The following is a 19,289-nucleotide window of genomic DNA, read 5'->3' on the forward strand; positions in this document are numbered from 1 at the left end:
AACGTTTAATGGCCTTTCATTACGACACAATCAACACAAATATAGTTCATTAGGTTTTTCCTCCATATCTTATACGATCCCGGATCCCGTGCGTCCCGGATCCCGGCTAGTAAATACATACACTAAATACCGGAAAGGATAAAATGACCGGAAAAAAATAAAAAATGCACAGAACCAGATGTACACTTATGTTAATTAACCAAACGAAAACTTACTACAGAGAAAACAGGTGAAATCGCTAAATCAGAAGTCAGTGTAAATATGATTTATTGAAAAGAATTCATAAAGACAAACATTTTAATCATCATTATATCTTTGCGCTCAAAACAATACTTGCTGATTTTTAAAAATGGCGTGAAAATTGAAGGTTTTTTGACGCTATGTAAGATTAAATTTGATTGGCTAAATAATTTTGGATCCTAGCCCTGATAGATAAATTTTGTAGAAAGCTGGAAGCCAAGCTTCGATTAAATTTTTGGATGGCTTCGGAGTTTTTGGTTGTTTCTCAGTAAAATCCTACCGTAATACCGGCTCGCCGTGGCGAGCCGGCATCAGTGGGCATATTTAAATTACAAATTGTTGTCATATTTTCAAGCATAAGAGTACCGAAACAGACATTATATGTCAAATATATACATTCGTTTTACATTATCTCTGTGTCTGTTTACAACTGTAAACCACGTGGTAGAACTACTTTCAATCCGTATTGTTTCCGAGGTAGATAATAGCCGAGGCAGTTCCGAATGCTGAACCCTGTTACATAAGATAAAAAGATCTGTTAAATGGCCTATTAATATATCACCAGATTCAATGAACAATTCATTGATTAAGTTACCAGTAGAGCCTGCCTTTCCGCGTTTTAAAGTTTTCAAAGCCGCTAAAACTTCTGTCTCTGATAAAGTGTTATCTAGTTCTGAGAAGATAGCGCGTCTTTACACTAAGTTTGTAAAACGCTTATGACGTCACGTCAAAATATATGCACGGCCGCGCAATTTACCATTTTTTACGGAGTCGCAAAATCGGCAGGGGTGTGTGATAAATAATTCTTGCATCTCAGACAGGATTATCTACCGTTTACACCGGTGCTAGAAAACTCTGTCTTACACCCCCCATGTAAGACAACTCGCGTGCTTTAAATGACGTCATTGACGCGCGACTTTTATGAATGAATCGCGTTCTTAGGATGACGTCATTTTTCCGTTATGAATGAAGTTGTATGTCTTACGCTACAATAAGAAAAAAGTGCGTAATGAGAATATGAGTTTTCATAGTTTCTGTTCCGAAAATAATTGACATGTAATATGCAAGAAAAAGAATCAAACACCGGCAGTTGGTACAGACGGGAATATCTAGCTCTCGGGTAACTGTTTAGCGGAAACTCGGCAGAGCCTCGTTACCGCTGTAAACAGTTATCCTCGAGCTAGATATTCCGGTCTGTAGCGGCAGCCGCCCGGTGTAAGATTCTTATACTATATTTTAAAATTGATGATGTTACGTCATGATGTGGTGACGTCATATAGGAGAATGTGAAACGTTACGCGGCAAATACTCAAAATCACTTATATAAAGCATGAAATAGAAATAAAATATTTGTTTTAGAAATAAGATTGAACAACATTTCATAAGTGGACAACAGCTTTTATATTTTTACTCTTGTTAACTCCACTAGTGAAAATATTGCATCTGGTGTTCACTCAGTGAAATATATATTTCAAACTTACATGCAAAACAATTAAATATCCTCTATCACTGAGAAAAATAAAGCACGCTGTTGATGTGTTGTTTTATTGGGGTTTTTTATCTCTATTTTTGTTATTCAGTGACTTAAAACATTTTTAGTCTTGGAAGTTTATAATTAAGAAATAACATCGGCCTGAGAGGTGTATATCGACTATTTAACACCGGTTTTGTCGTTTTGATGCGAAAAACTCCAAACACGGTGTTAAATAGTCGATATACACCTCTCAGGCCGATGTTATTTCGATTCTATCACGATAAAATAAGGAAGATCACTAATGTTATTTTTTTCAAACGGAAATAAGTTCCGGTGCCGATTTTCGTATAACGCTGTTCGATTTTCGCACCCTCCTGTTGCAAACACAGGTGTTCGGCGCATTGATTGGTCACTACACCCCCACCCCCCATACCCACAATACAACCCTCTTAAAACATGTCAAATGCATTATTTTTTTTCAAATAAAATGTGTTTTACTTCTTCACAGTATATAAACGATTTGAACCCCAACCGGATCTTGTGAGAAGATTTTAGTGTCAGCCATATTCTGCCACTTCACTTGTTTACGATATTGGTATTTATATTGATACTGATGGATGTTAGGTTAGTAAATCTATATTTATATTATAAGAGAGAAACTTTATTAAACGTCTAAGTTATGCAAGACATAAACGTTAGCACGAAGGCTATAAAATAATCGAAACTCACGAACAGCTTTCAGGTGATCAACACTGAACACGAACAAAAATCCGTCTTATTCCAATGTTGATTTAGTTAAACATTGAATTGTGATATCGAACTACTAAAGTAATAAATAACAAACGATAATTTAATCATATGCATAACATATTGCTGTATCTTGAACATAAATTTAAGAGTTTTACCAAGGAGGTCATTTCCGTAAACTGAACGTTACTTGCTGGTGATTGTGAACCCTACTTGTGAGTTTACGAATTTTATCTGTACCCTGACTTGTGAGTATTTTTAAAGATTTATTGGAGAAAAAGTTTACGTTCATTGCGATTTTGTATCAATTATTGCCAGAAAATATAAATGATTTTAATAGAATTTTAGTATATAAGGTGGTATCTAAGGTATTTACCGAGAATTGGTTAATCTGATAATATTGTTAATCATTTGGTTAATAAAATATATAATGCTATGTATATTTTTCTTTCGGATCACCATGGAAGAATACAACTGCATATACTGTTCAGTAAAGACTACGAATTTCAATGCCATCATTGACCACATAATTATTCGCCATCCAAACTGCAACTTGAAAATAAGAATAAATAATGATCAGAATAAAATTTCCTACTTAAAAAATTTCAGCGTCACAGCCAATACAGTAACGTAAACGAAAAAAAAGAAGTTTATAACACCAATAGCTGAAACACTGACAATTAAAATTTCAAAATTTCCCGTATATTCTCCGTTTAAAAAGATGCCAAAATTGTCGACGTCTATGAAAGATATACAAGAATAAAAGTCGTACATGTCAGAAAAAGAAAGTCAATGAATTTATGAGAATATAAAACAGTGTTTAAAAAAGCAGAATGAAATCAACGGTAGGTGTAAAGCTTTCAACATGTTGAAATAAGTAATCTGCAAAAAAATCTTGTAATGATAATTCGAGGTTTTTTGATACGTGACGTCATATAACGGTCACGTCAAAACTAACAACAATGCCGTTGAACTAAATATAAACAATTTATATAGTACATATGTAATATTTTAGCTTTATATCTTTCCGAAGAAAAATGAATGGTAAGTGAAGGTGAGGTTTGTTAGTTAATTATTCCTATCAAGAAATAATTGACTTTCTGATTCGTATAAACAGCCACTTCATGCCGGTATTTTCGTAGACAGTGAAAACATGACGAAGCTCCTCCAGTTTTAGTTACTTACATAGAACTAAAACATGTACCCTTCTCTTGTGACACAATAACTTCATATTCTGCACATTAAAATTTGGAACATAGATCTACGACAAAAACACAATAAAAATCATCAAAAGTGACTCGCAAGTAATGGTTCAGTGAAAACACAAGTAGGGTACAGATCATTAAAATTGTTTTAGCAAGACGGGTACAGTTATCAGAAATGTCGCCTCTATTATTTACTATGTTTTATCAATATTCAAAGATATTTTCACAAGTGTCTGTCCGGTAACATGAGGTTAAGACAATAAAGTTAAGATTCAGATATGAGTTATAGTGAAATAAAACAATTTTAGGCATACATTTGCTTGTGTAATCGGCGTGTGTTGACATACACAAAATATGAGGCGAAGAGCACAACGTTTTATGCGCATATATTTTATGAAGAAGGTTATGGATGTATATTTTAGCAAAGATAAATTATTTCTTAATATGATTCAAATGTTAACATACCGTAACATATTAAATTCAAGCCGATTTTTAATAGTTTATGCCTGATTGTACGTTTAGATGCTGAGATCTTCTCACAAGATCCGGTTGGGGTTCAAATCGTTTATATACTGTGTTCTTGATATATACTATAAAATCAATTTCCTTCAATCCCCCCAAAAAATATAAAAATGATATATATATATATTTACTAAATATATTTATAGCATAAAATCGGCTATTTTCCCCTATTTTGCCCATGTTATAACGGGACCAAAACCATGTGTTAACATAGTCACGCGCTCTTGTTATAGCCCGGTTTCACCTATGCGCAATACTTATAGGGCCCAGTAAACAAACAAAACAAAAATTGACGATTTGGCTTGTTTGCCAAAGAGTCATGCGTTCTTGTTATATTGAAATTATTGATTCGAGGGCCTCAACGAGCAGCATTCAAGTAACTATGCCGGAAATACGGCGTATACTGTAGATATCGCTGCTAATCTTGGTTGTTGCCCTTTCTAAGAAACGGACAGTTGTCAATGTAAACAAATTACTGGCATTCAGTTTAACCCTTAAATTAACTTACAAAACAAGATAACACAAAATTAATATGAGAACATGTTGTTTTATTGATGTTTATGTTGATAAATGCTCTTTATATTTCTTTGAGAGAATTATGTTTAGTGCCTGGTTTTTATTTATAAACTTGTGTGCTCGAAAAAAACCCGATTCTGATGACGTCACTGATCTTTTTTCTACCGTCACTAAGAATTTCTGAGGGTCATGTTTTGTATTGGGTAGAGTAATGTAACATTGTTTTTTGTGTATATCTCCAATGTCAAGCTTTATAAAATCAATTAAAATTCAAAATTTCGCTCGGTTCTGAGAATTTCCGAAGTTGTTGGCCCCGGAAAAATAAAACGCATACATAAAACATGTAGAATTGGATAAATACCGTCCAAGCACAAGGATTTAATGTATTGTGTTTTGTATTAAATATACATCATGAATCTGTTTTAAATTTTTATGCTATAATAGCGTCAACGCACGTTTTTCGTGTTATAAAGTCTGCAGAGTCCATCAGAACTGTTTGAGCCCTCGCCCTACCGGGCTCGGGCACCAACCGTTCTTCGGGACTCTGCAGACGTTATAACACGGAAAAACGTGCGTTAACCCTATATAATCGAGGGTGAAAACATAAAAGCCGGAAATACAAGTAGTTCCTAACCAGTGTTTATTTAAGAAATAATATATCCCAAACTGTGATTTTATTGCTCAATAACATCACTGTTTGGCTTTCGGATGCGGGGAATTATATCACGAGGGCGTAGCCCGAGTGATATAATGATGCGCATCCGAACGCCAAACAGTGATGTTATCAAGCAATAAAATCATCGATTTGGATATATTATTTCGATTCTAACACGACATCAACAAATAAATGCTGCCGTACATGATAATTAGCTAAATTGCGTCTGATTTGTTTCCGTACTTATTGTCAGCCCGTCACATTTTTAGTGGTTACGTCACATGTATAATGATTACGTCACATGTCTAAATATAGAACGTCAAACAATGATTTTATAGCATAATAACACACACTTTCGGTTCTTCTATGTTCACTAGGGAAAAATGCGGGTCGTGTTAGAATGGACGTTAAACACCGGTTTTTTTCCTTCTTTGTCTATAGTGACAAAATCACGTGGAGTGATAGAATGGTTATTTTCAAACAATTGTTGTTAACGTTATCGAGTAGCGTGTACCTTAAATTTTGAAAGATCTTAAACAGTAACGTTAAAAGTCGCGTCGCCTCTTAAAGACATGCAACCAAAATGTGCTTGAACAAGATATTTTTGTGTATTGAATGTTATATTCGGACTTGCGAACTAAACCATTTGTACTGCATTGACAGAAACATATTTTGTTATTTTAAAATGCAGTTCAAAATTCGCTCGCTTGAACCAAGTGTGCAACCACTTCACGTCCTGCCCCTTAAGGATTCCACTATGCAAAGTTTAAGTTAACTGTTTATGAGTTACTTTGCTTTTAGAAGGGCTCTTTTTCAGAAATAAGGAAACTCTAAGATAATCTGTAACATATAATCATTATGAAAAATGTTTTCCTATTCATCATTAATAAGAAACAAATAATAGCATTCAGGTAACAAATCACACAAGCAACATAATTGTTTGTACACAAAATGTTTGAAATATGTATAAAATGTGTCCATGCCCCAACCACTTTAAACTTTAAAAGTCTAAATATACCTAAACTTTACAACAATGAGGGTCTGTTTTCAAAATAAGTCTAAATTTTCTAAAATGTATTTTGGTTGATCTTCCAAAATATAAAATACTTTAATTATTTTTTATTCTATTATACTTTGAAAATATCAGGTACCATATTTGCTATCAAATTTGGCAATTATTTAGCCAATAAATACTTACAATAATAATATAATAAAAATCAAACAATTTCCTTCCCAAAGGAGATCTTAGAGATACAAGAATAATGTTAAAAGAATAAAAAATAAAAAAAATGCCCCTTCTTGGGTTTAAACTCATGTCCCACAGTTTTAATGCAATTGACAGTAATTCTAGCCAATTTGAATACTCTTCAAGGCGGAGGTAATGCATTAGGGAGATCTTACCTTAATGTCGCAAAATCAACGCATAATGTCGCAATTAGTTTTATTATACACTTCACTGTCTAGTAAACGATAAAGTACTAACAAAATAGTATGATCACTAAGATGTCTGTTTCAAACTTTGTTATTTGCTCTATCAACGTAAAATATCGCATCGCCTCTAAATGTCACAAGGATGGCTATAAATGTCACAATCGCCTTGATGGTAAATATTGACTTTGAGCGCTGAATGTCACACATAAAAATTCAGGACCGTTAAATGTCGCAATGTGAACGCAAAATGGCAGTTGATTTTTTTATAAATATTACTCTCCTGTAAAAGTTAATTATTCCAAATTAAAGACTACTGTGACGTCATGCTATCATCATTATGATAAGCTACACGTCATCGTGCAAGTAGCTTTCGGTGTATTCACTCCTGATAAATGCTTATGTTAATGTACGAAAACTGTTCTGAAACTAAACATCATTTTCATTACAATACAACGCTCACTCTGTCTTAAGCTGATATGTTGCTCATTGAAAACAAATGAGAATTGCTAACAGAATTTTGCTAATTTGTAACCACTTTTGTTGTTACAGTATATGGTGCAAACTAACAATAAACATCATCATCATCATCGTCATCATCACCATTATCTTCGACATTATCACAATCATCCATGATAATCCTAATCAGCAGCGACATCCTCATCATGATCATATTCATCTATGTACACATGTGACATTTTATGATTCTGTTTAACGATTATAAGGGGTTACCTTTTAGTGCTACCTGTCTAATTTATGGTGGCTGATTTGAGCCATTCGTATTTTTCCTTGCCACCCTGAGTCCCTGACAATCGAAAAGTCGAATATTAACAAGTTATAATGGCCAGGGCGCGGAGCGAAAACACGCTAATTAGCAGGGGCGCGGGTGACGTTTCATTTATTAAACTAATTAGCTAATAAGCGCACCCCCGCCGTTCTATACACCTCGTTTCGCGCCCCTGCTAATGAGCTTGGTTTCGCTGCGAGCCCCGCCGTTTAATTTTTGCATCTCGCTCCGCGCCACTGCGGGGCGACGATTTATTTATTAATTCATTAATTTGTTTTATACGTGCTAAACTAATTTTTAGTAAAAATACATGTTTCTATAAAAGCAAATGATCATTCATGATAAATAATATCATTGCCTTATTTGTTGAGCTTCTGGTCTTCGTGTATTTATCAAAATGGAGCTTGAAAATTAGGCTATCATATTAAAAAAATGTTATTTAAACTCGCATAAAAGCATAAGTAAAAAGAAAATTTGTTGTGAGTATATTTTGTTGAAATACTGATTTTGAAGCTCACTCATAAATAAAATTGCATCTTACACAAAAACATATATCTTCTATATTTTGACATTTTTCAAGCTATCATCACTTCAATCATTAATAATAAATTATAAGTGTGCACTGTACTATTTTTTTAAAAGATAATATTAATGCACCATATTATTTACATTACTTTAACCATTTATACGAGGCAAGGGTCTTTTGCAAAAGAGGTAATTTGTATGTAATTTGCAGCATATGCATATTTGGCCGTCCATTTTTATGCCCCCGGGCATATAGTGATTGAACCGTCCGTCTGTCCGTCTGTCCGTACGAGGTTAACCTAGAACGGCAAGTTGGATTTTTCTTAAGTTCTACCTGTACCAATGGCTTCTAAGTAACACACTTACTAATCAATACAAAGTACATGATCTGGGCAAGTTACATAACTCTGGCTTTCATATTTACCAAGTTATTGCCCTTTTCAGCTCTTAAAAAATGAGTAACGGCAAGTTGGAAATATCTTAAGTTCTATCTATACTAATGGCTTTATAATTTCCAAACTTACTTATCAATACAAAGTACATGATATTGCCAAGTTATATAACTGTGTCATCCATATTTCCCAGTTATTTCCCTTTTTTCACTTTGAAAATAGGGCCTTGTCTGGTTAACCTATTTCAGCAAGTTGGATTTATCTTAAATTTCTCCTAATTGTTTAATTTCTTTAATGATATCTTTCATATTTAGTAGGTGGATACTTTTGATGATCCTTTAATTTTTTGTGGAGTAAGCGGTCTCTAGGGTCAAGGTCAAGGTCACTGGTTTAAAAAATAATATAAACATTTTTGCTCATACAGCCTTTATATTTTAGTTGATGTCTTAGTTTAATACAAACATGCTAAGGGAGGTCCTCCTTATTTGGGTGTAGTAAGGGGTCATTTGGGTCAAGGTCAATGTTACCAATGTCAAGGTCACCAATGTAAAAAATAGATGTTTACATTTTTACAGGTGTATTGACCTTATTCTATAGACAGATGTTATTAATAATTGATAGAAACATAAACTTTGATGGAGTTAGTGGTCAGTTGGGTCAAGGTCACCAGTGCTAAAATAGATTTTTACACACATTTGCTCATACAGCCTTTATTAAGTGACAAATATATTTTATATTTGGTAGAATGATAACTTGCATGGTATTCATCCTTTTGATTGGGGTAGTAGGGATCAGTGGGTCAAGGTCACTTGTGCTAAAAATAGATTTTACACTTTTGCCCATACAGCTTTTATTTATTGACAGACGTATTTCATATTTGCTAGGAAGATAACTTGCATGGTATTCTTGCTTTGGATGGATTAAGGGTCAGTTGGGTCAAGGTCACCAGTGCTAAAATAGATTTTTACACTTTTGCCCATACATACTTGTGTTTACAATTTTTTGGCAATTTTCCTGTCCATAACTGAGTGAATGGGTAAACATTTTTTGAAATATTGCTACTGACAAGAATCTGAGCCGGGGGCATTTGTGTTTAACAAACACGTTCTTGTTTATTTTAATGGTGGCGTAGGGTAAAAAGTGCCTTGAACCAATCAAACCTGCTTTGAGCATTTACTAAAAACGTTATTTAGTCTCTCTATTTTCACGTAAATAAACATAATTCGGATGGCTATAGCTTCGGACAAAAAACATAAATGTATTTTGTTTTATATTCATATGTGTAATAAAACATGCAATATGTTAAAGCTCTGGTTGAGTATTATAATTGCATGCATCTAGATAAGCCAACATATTTCAAGAGAATACAAGGAACAAGTAGTGCGATTTTAAGAAAATACTTTTATTGTGTCATTTATGCATTAATTGCAATGTGAAAATTACTCCCTTTGTTTATTTTATAATATTTTACTTTTAAATACATTTGCAAAAGTTCCATGAACATTAGCGTAAATCTGGGGGCATTCTTTAATATGTATTGGTCAAGCTTAAGCTACAGTCTCACTTACATCCCGGCAGAGCCCCGGTAGACGTCCGGGGTGATCCGGGAACGATCGGGGTACGACCGGGAACAACCGGGGTACATCCGTAACTCTGCCGGCAACGTCCTGGATGATCCGGGATGATCCGGGAACATCCGGCATTCGACCCCGGATGGAATAAAATATTTAATATCACCGGGATGATCCGGGAAGGTATAGCTTTGCCGGCTTCATCCTTAGCTCTCGACCGGGGTTATACCGGGAAAGCACCGTAGCTCTGCCGGCACAAACCGGGGATGATCCGGGGTATGATATAGCCGGTAGAGCTACGGTAGAGCTACGGAAGAGCCCCGGAATATGCCGGCAGAGCCCCGGTAACTACAGGCAGAGCCCCGGAGGATAAAGGTAGAGCTACGGTTGATCCCGGTAGAGCCCCGGCAAAGCCCCGGTTCGTTTCAAAAGAATAACGACCATTTGCGATGATTGCACTTGTTTGTCTAAAAAGCCTTCCCATTTCCCTTCTATCCAGTATGGCATAAGGATTTTTCAGAAAATCATCATGAATTACTATTCTGGAACGATAGATATTATATTAAATAAAAATTATGTATCAATGTTATCATTTTCGGGCGTTTTCAATCCACCGGGGTTCTACCGGGGCTCTGCCTGGATCGTCCTGGGCTCTGCCTGGATCGACCGGGGCTCTGCCTGGGTCAACCGGGGCTCTTCCGGCGTCATCTGGGAACGACCGGGGAAGCACCGGCATGATCCATAGCTACCTGGGCTCTGCCTGGATGATTCGGAGCGCATCCTGGGTGGTTAGTAGGGAACTATCGTAGTGCTGCCGGGGTAAGTGTGACCGCAACAATAATTTCATCCCGGATCGTCCCGGATCATCCCGGTAACTTACCGGGATGGTCCTGGGCTCTGTCGGGAGTAAGTGAGACCGAGGCTTTAGTTTTGTTGCTTTACTTCATTCTGATTCAAATCTTTAAATACTTATTGGGCATACTTTTTACAGTGATACATTGTAGTGTAGTGGTAGCTTGCTGGTCCATCAACTATACTGGTGCCGGTTCAAATACCATTTCCATTTTTTTATGATATCTTTTTCAATGCACGGGTAACTTTCAAATGTGCGTCATGCATATAAATAACATGATAAAAAAACTTCTATTCGACAATTACGGAAACCATTACTGTCTCGAAAAGACGAAAATAATAGTACATTTATCTTATAAGTAAAAATTATATAAAAATCAATATTTCAGCCAAATACTAGATTATGAAATATCGTGTTTAATACAATTCAACTGAGCTTTTGTGCTACAAGTGAGACGAAAATTATCTATAAAATGTGAGCACGCGAGTCCTAAGCTGTTTGATTGAGGTGTATGTTATCACGGGGGAGAAAGTGTTACACGAAGGATGGAGTTCTTATGATAACTTGTTCAGGAGTTCTTGTGATAACTGACACGGAGTTCGTCGGAAAACATCTGTATATACTACAAAAACTACCGTCAAAAATGGTTATTTTCATCGTTCAAAAATGAGTTTAAGGTGCTAAATTAAACTTTAATGATTAAGCTTGTATTACATCTTGTATTATGTGTCAAAGCCTAATTCACAGGCCATTTTTCATCGCCTCTTGCTATAAATCTGGTAGTTTTCAGTAAAACTTCCAAATTATTTGCCAATTCACAAGTTTTGATCGGTTTATTTCTGGTCTTCATCCTTGCCATACATAATTACCTAATTATAAGGCAAAATTGCAAACATAAAGCACAGGCTAACAGATTTATACTCGATTTTTCAAATGTCCCGGAGTTCTTGTGATAACTCTGAAGATGTCACAGAGTTCTTATGATAACTTTTGTTATTGCCAGTGTGTTTCTTGCGCTAAATCACGGCACGTTTTGGCGTTTATTGTTATTCAATAAGATTGTAAATCATTATGAAATGCAGTACGATCATCCTTTGCACAAAAATGTGTCTGCAAAGGATGAATAGGTGATAGGCTATCATCTACATCAAAAATTGAACCAGTGGCCATTGATATTCAGCAGTATAATGGCTTAAACCACAAAACAAAAATGTATCAAAACGTACACGTTGTTCTCAGTTTCACATGTTTTAAGCAACCACCTTTTTTAAGCAGACAATATATAGGCATGCTTCCCTTACCTAAGGGCTAAGTAATTTGTATCATTTTATTCCATAATAAATGAGTATATAACCAGGATAATTTCCACACCTATGTCTTTAAAAAGTACGATACATGATAAAAACTCAACTGCGGTTGGCTGTAACTACCAATCTCTCGAACAAATTTGAACTGTCCCTCCAGGTTCGAGCGAACTAAGTTTGACTATATATTTTTGTTATCAATTACAGCAAAAGTAGCAGAGTGTGCTCCACTAAGATTACATAGGGGAATACTCATCAAACATCGACAGAAAAATATGCATGAAAATACCATATTTGAGTATTTCAAAGCGCATTTTATCACGTACATAAATGCCCTTTGGTTTCATAGCAGTTCCCGGCCCCAAATCGCACTTTTTAACAAATAAAATAAAAATCTGTCTACCGAAGAGTGCAAACTTTGACAGAACAAAGTTAGGTACCTGTCCAGCATTACCATGTTTTAATGTTGCTCTTTTATTTTACATTTTAATGGAATAAAGGCCTGAGATGTTACACCTTTGCTCACATTTATTCAAAATTTCATAGCATTTTTTCGTACCTTTTTCATTTTGAATATAATTCAGTACCAATAAGCAATGTTAAGCTGGGTTTTTCAAATAGATATACCTTCCCAAACTTTTCCGTGTCGTCTGCAAATATATTGTTTAAAAGTAGTGATTTACCTAGAATGGGATTTCAGTTATTGTGCATAGAATTCCCCAGTTGTTGCTTGTAAGTGTCGCAAGTTCTCTAATGTAACTTAAAACAACAGACAAAACTTTGAAACATATTAATCACTGTATTTTAACTGCTGTTTTACAAAGAAAACAAATGTTTTTTTTGACTGATGCAGTAACATAGATGCTTAACTGAGAAAAAATAGTCTGTATGCCTGGATGAATATGATAAAGGGCTAGAATACTGCTAGGAGCCGGAAACCAGTACATAAATCCTTTTTCCAGTCAACGAAATCTGCGTCAAACAACAACATCAAAAACTATGAAAAAGAAACGGGGGTAAGAAATAATATCTCTTGAACTAAAATTCACTCAAAACCAACATTATATATCCTAATTTTTTGCGCAAAGGATGAGCGTACTACATTTCATAATGAATTACAGTCTCATTGAATAATAAAAAACACTAAAACGTGCCGTGATTTAGCGCAAAAAAAACAACACACTGGCAATAATAAAAGTTATCATAAAAACTCTGTGACATCTTCAGAGTTATCACAAGAACTCCTGGACATTTGAAAAATCGGGTATAAATCTGTTAGCCTGTGCTTTATGTTTACAATTTTGCAATATAATTAGGTAATTATGTATGGCAAGGATGAAGACCAGAAATAAACCGATCAATACTTGTGAATTGGCAAATAATTTGGAAATTTTACTGAAAACTACCAGATTTATAGCAGGAGGCGATTTAAAATGGCCTGTGAATTAGTTTTTGACACATTATACAAGATGTAAGACAAGCTTAATTATTAAAGTTTAATTTAGCACCTAAAACTCATTTTTGAACGATGAAAATAACCATTTTTGACGGTAGTTTTTGTAATATATACAGATGTTTTCCGACGAACTCCGTGGCAGTTATCACAAGAACTCCTGAACAAGTTATCATAAGAACTCCATCCTTCGTGTAACACTACCTCCCCCGTGGTTATGGCGCTGTAAGAAAGACGTCATCACACTTTTGTATTTGATTTCGTTAGAAACTTGTCATCGCAAAAGTGTTATAAGGTGCGTTGTCTATTATCACGACAGTGTGTGCTGGAAGATTAACGATTAGCTTTTGATTAAGCCACTGGATGAAAACCTCACTTTTCATTTCTCCGTGGTAATCACCTATTGAGGTACTCTCTTAGCACTGGAGACGAACATGCCAGCGCGACTGAGTTTGCCACAGAGGTTGAAGGCATGGTTTTAATTGTTGAATTGAATTGAATTGGAACTTATTATATATGTCTATGCATTCTCGCGAATAAAAACATTGAAAATATATATACATGTAAATGAAATAGCAAGTAAAAAAGACCAATAGTATTATCCGTTATGGGATTTCAAATTACGACCGTCCGCATGCAAAACAAGCTCCTTAACCACTATACTGTCAGACCAGATAATATTCAAGCACCTGTTTTCCTGGTAATGCGTTTTCGTATATGTTTTTTTTTCCTGCCACCCCTATGTACTTTTAAATTTAAGATTTCCCATTCTCGATCATATTTGAATCGACAGTACTAATTCACTTTTTAACTGTACTTATTGCCAAACAGCAATAGATTAAAAAGATAATTCATGTACTTGGCCAACGAGTTACATTTTGGAAACTACAGCCGAACATCCAATCATTAAAGGCTTTTGAGAAAAAAGAGGTTGAGGCATAATGGGCCTTTAATAACGAGGTAACATTTTGGTTAAAGTATACACCGGTATTAGTCCAAGGGGAACCTGCTGTTTCTTGTTAATATTCGATTTTTTGCTGGCGAATAAACGTACATTAGCGACCCCCGTTTTATTTCTTAAATTTAAGCCACTTTAACTTGAAAATTCTTGACTATTCGCTTGTCGGGGTCGTGGGGCGAAAACACTAATGGCACAAATCAGCCACCATAGGGAAGTGGTAAGAATATGACAATAATACAAAAGGATTCTTTAAACCACATGTAGTAAAACGGTTTCAAATTAATTCTTGCTAGTAAAGCCACTCCCCCCCCCCGCCTAAAAAGGGGGAAAAAAGAAACTTCATATCGTGGTGTTGGTTACGAATAGAACCAGAGATCTTCAGATCTATACCAACACACCGCATCGCACTGACGTGTGAAACTTACAAGTATATTAATATATTCGTTAGATACCAGTGTTTATCCAATGATCTTTTCGAAAGTTAATGAAGTGCCAGATCAATATTGTTGGACAGTACCAGTATATATATTTCCTTCAATATCCAAAAATGAAATTACACCATTATAGATGGGGATTAAGTCGTTTATATCTCCCTTCTTATATACATGTACAATATTTGACAAGTACTGTTTGTCTAATGTTAAAGTGACGTTTCATTTTACACAGTTCCATTAATTGTCCCCCTTTTGAGGCCTCAAACAGTGACAAAATACCCTATTTAATCCCCAAACAATGTTTTTCGTTTGAGAAATGTTGTTAAGAAAAGTGACCACCTACCTACCTACCTAAACTGCGTAGTGCAGTTCGCCAACTAATCAATGTGTTGACTTACTAAATTGTCAATTTGGGAAATGAGTACAGCGTTGAAGGTTTTATTTTCACTTGAAAGGTAACAGATGAATAATATATTAATAATACCTGTCATATGTTGCGGTTCAGATCGGAATATCCGTACCAAGGGAAACCCGCCCATTGGGTGGTAACAATGCCTGCCGAACATAACGGAATACCTGTACGTCAGTAATTTCGGAACATTTTAGTGGTCACTGTTGATATATTGCACACTTAAGTGGTAACTGTTACCTATAGCACACCTTAATGGTAACTGTTATCTATCACACTTAAGCGGTTACAATTATTATACAGTACACAATAAATTTTATGGTAACTGTTATCATACAGCACATGTTTATGGTAAATGTTAGCATACAGCACATGTTTATGGTAACTGTTATCATGTTATCATACAGCACATGTTTATGGTAACTGTATCATACAGCACATTTTAGTGGCTACTTCTATTATACAGCACAGATTCAATTACAATGGTTCAAGTATAGGTATCATAATTCTTATAACTGATTTGATTAAATTGTTTATGTTTCAATTATTCTTCAGATGAAACAAGGCAGGGCAGACAGAAGAAAGCAAACATTTTTCAGAGGTTTTTAGAGTGGAGACGTTATAACCGGATGAAAACAAGTAAAATTTTACTTAAATACGCTATGCATGTGACTTTCCAGAATTGATATACAGTCAAACCATTGTTAGAGACAAACTCAGATTTAAGACCCAGTAGTTAAGACCACTTTTTTAGAAACCTTCATTGAAAAATGTCGTTCCTAATAAATACCTTTTGTCATTCAATGCCATGCATGTTCTCTCTTTGGATGGTCCTTATTTACCAGTTTGACTGTACTGTACTTGACTTTTTGCGGGAAAAATCATGTTTCCGTTCCCGTTCCAGTCCATAACAATATGTTGTTGTTAATGTTTTGTTGGAGTATTCCTTACTTTGTGTCATCCGATGAGTAAGAAAATATCAAGTGTGACTCCCGCTAGGCGGTGCTTATTATCATTATTTTATTTTTTTATGTACACACGATTTCTTCACCTGCATAAACATAATAACTGAAGACGTGAAATTATTTTAATAGAATGTAACTTGATATACAAGTTTGCTAATGTCTTGTATCAATAAAGTACAGGAAAATTCAACAGCATCCTAACTAGAATAAAAATTGAGCCGCGTCATGACAAAACCAACATAATGGGTTTGCGACCAGCATGGATCGAGGCCAGCCTGCGCATCCGTCCGGATCCATGCTGGTCGCAAACCGATTATGTTGGTTTTGTCATGGCACGGCTGAAATGACCTTCTGTAATGCTAAATTGTTTAACGAGAAAAGGTTGGAGTTAAAAGGATATAACATCAATATAAAGTGTTTGTTCTTAAGGAGATTGGAATTGTACAAATTATTCAGAACACTGCATTTTGAAGATCATTTATATAGTGTTTTGAACTTCCGTCCCTTCAGCTGTCCTTTGATGTGTAGAAAAATATAGTTACCAAACTAAATTATAAACACTTCTTTATATAAAGTTACGGCGCCATTTAATAGATTTATTGATTTAAAAAAAATGATTACAAAAAATACGAGGCCCAAATACCAATTTATCAACTCTTTAACGACAACACAAAAACCTTACAATAGGGCGAATGACGTCATATTTTCAAGTGACGTCAGGAATACGTACGTGTACACACTTTTCCCTTATATGTAGTGTTTAAAGGATACTGTGATGCATCAAAGTAATGAACTTACCCTTTTTTTTTGTCGTGCACCGGTTTTACGTTACTTAAGTAACTGTATGAGTCGTCACTACACGAAACGCCGGTTACACGGCTTTTTCTTTTGTTTTCTTATTTGAGACATATTTCACCTTCAAGTGATATATAATTCATGTTTTTTTTATCAATTACTCTCACGACAATAACTGCAGTGCACGAAAACTGTTATATCGTTCTCATATTTTTTCTACGTCTATATGGCAAAAATTAATACCTTTCAGAAATCAAAATATCAGTTGAATACCTGAAGATGACCCCAACCTCATTAAATGTAGATAAAGTTAGTGCATACTACTTCATATTTTGCTGCAAACCATTAACATGTATTTTGTTTCGGCAGACCAATAACATATTGTTACTTAATGTTCTCTTAAACTGCCAGGAATAATGTATACACAAGGGGGTTAATCCATGCGCGCGCATCCTTAAAGTTCTGATACCGCGAACACTTCATCGGCCGGTATTTCGAAGAAAAACGGGTGGTGTGAAGAAATCAGAAAAGGTATGAATTTAATTTGTTTTGCAAAGAAGATGTCCTAACTTCTAGTTTTTATATTCAAAATGTCTTGAAGTAACTCTTTCCTGTTTTGTCAGTATTTCGCGTTGAATGCGATTTTGATTCTGGATAGTGCGTACAACCGGCGTTGAAATGTTACAGAAAATGAGCAAATATCGATTAAACTGGCCCTTTTAAACGGCTGGAAGTTATTCTGTTGTAGAATCCTTTTCAAAAATATATTTTCAACCTTCGTTCCAATTCATTTGTACTAAAAAAGTATTTAAACGCACTATTTACAGAAAACAGAGATTATGATATTGCGTACACTCTAAAAAAATCCAGATACTGCGTACACATAACTATGCAATTGATAGAAAGTACATTTTATTCGAAGCAGTCTAAGGTTTATAAAATGATAAAGCGGATTGCATGGGTGTCCCATTTGAAGAATTATTTAAAATCTACATCCTAGAAAATGTTTAGAATTAACATTCGTCTGAACGCAAGTACGAATGTAAATGCGGCAAATCGTTCAAGACATCTCGCGATTTAAAACGCCATGAACCAAGAAAGAGCCATACAAAGGAATTCAAATGTGATGAATGTGGCTTGGCCTTCTCTAATAATAAAGATCTTAGAGATCACAAAGATAAGCACGAGAATAGAAAACGTTATAAATGTGGAACGTGTGGCAAAGTGTGGTAAAGCATTCAGGTATAAATGCAATCTCTACAGACACTTCATGGGAAAAACATGGTAAATTAAATTGCACATGAAAATAGCATATATTTGTAACTTGAACTAAAAACGCTTGCAGCAAGTTATTTCTTTGGAATGCGTTCATGTTCCACGAACTTTTAACTGTGTTTCTTTTTCATGTGTTCCTTAAGAGTTTTGGTATGACTGAATACTTTTTACAAATACTGCACTTGACAGGATCTTTACTTGCATATGAGAGATGGGACGAAATAGCTGCTTTGCTTGGAATTTTTTTCCTACAATGTTCACATGTAAATTCATTCCCTTCGTGCATTTTGGAGTGTCTGTAAAGATTGCATTTATACCTGAATGCTTTGCCATACTTTCCACATTTATGACGTTTTCTATTCTCGTGCTTATCTTTGTGATCATTAAGATCTTTATTATTAGAGATGGCGAAGCCACATTCATCACATTTGAATTCCTTTGTTTGGCTCTTTCTTTGTCCATGGCGTTTAAAATCATGAGATGTCTTGAACGATTTGCCGCATTTACATTCGTACTTGCGTTCAGAGGAATGACGCTGCATGTGTGTTTTGTAATGGTACTCCAAAAAAGCCACTTGACTACATATATCACATTTGTAGGGGCCATCTTGTCGATGTCGTGCCTCATGCTGTCTGAGAGAAGATTAACTGGCAAAGAATTCACCACAAAATCGACACACATTCATTTTCTTAAATAATATATAAATTTGACTGTAAGAAGTAATTTATTTTGAAATGTAGAGTATGAAAACATTATCAAGATAGACAATTATTCACCA

The 19,289-nt window shown here is 35.0% G+C and overlaps 1 protein-coding gene across 1 annotated transcript in view; it reads left to right on the forward strand.

Annotated features, from left to right (window-relative positions):
• LOC132720978 (uncharacterized) overlaps positions 1 to 16,698 on the forward strand; it is a 70,293-nt gene extending 53,595 nt beyond the window's left edge. The window contains exon 5 of the mRNA XM_060705224.1: positions 16,032 to 16,698. Within this exon, the coding sequence (XP_060561207.1) occupies positions 16,032 to 16,162 (131 nt within the window). The 3' untranslated portion in view covers positions 16,163 to 16,698. The remainder of the gene's footprint in view (positions 1 to 16,031) is intronic.
• Positions 16,699 to 19,289: the final 2,591 nt, after the last annotated feature.

The sequence above is a fragment of the Ruditapes philippinarum genome, unplaced genomic scaffold (genome assembly GCF_026571515.1).
Source record: "Ruditapes philippinarum isolate M1 unplaced genomic scaffold, ASM2657151v2 ctg5701_1_1_1_1, whole genome shotgun sequence".
NCBI lineage: Eukaryota > Metazoa > Mollusca > Bivalvia > Venerida > Veneridae > Ruditapes > Ruditapes philippinarum.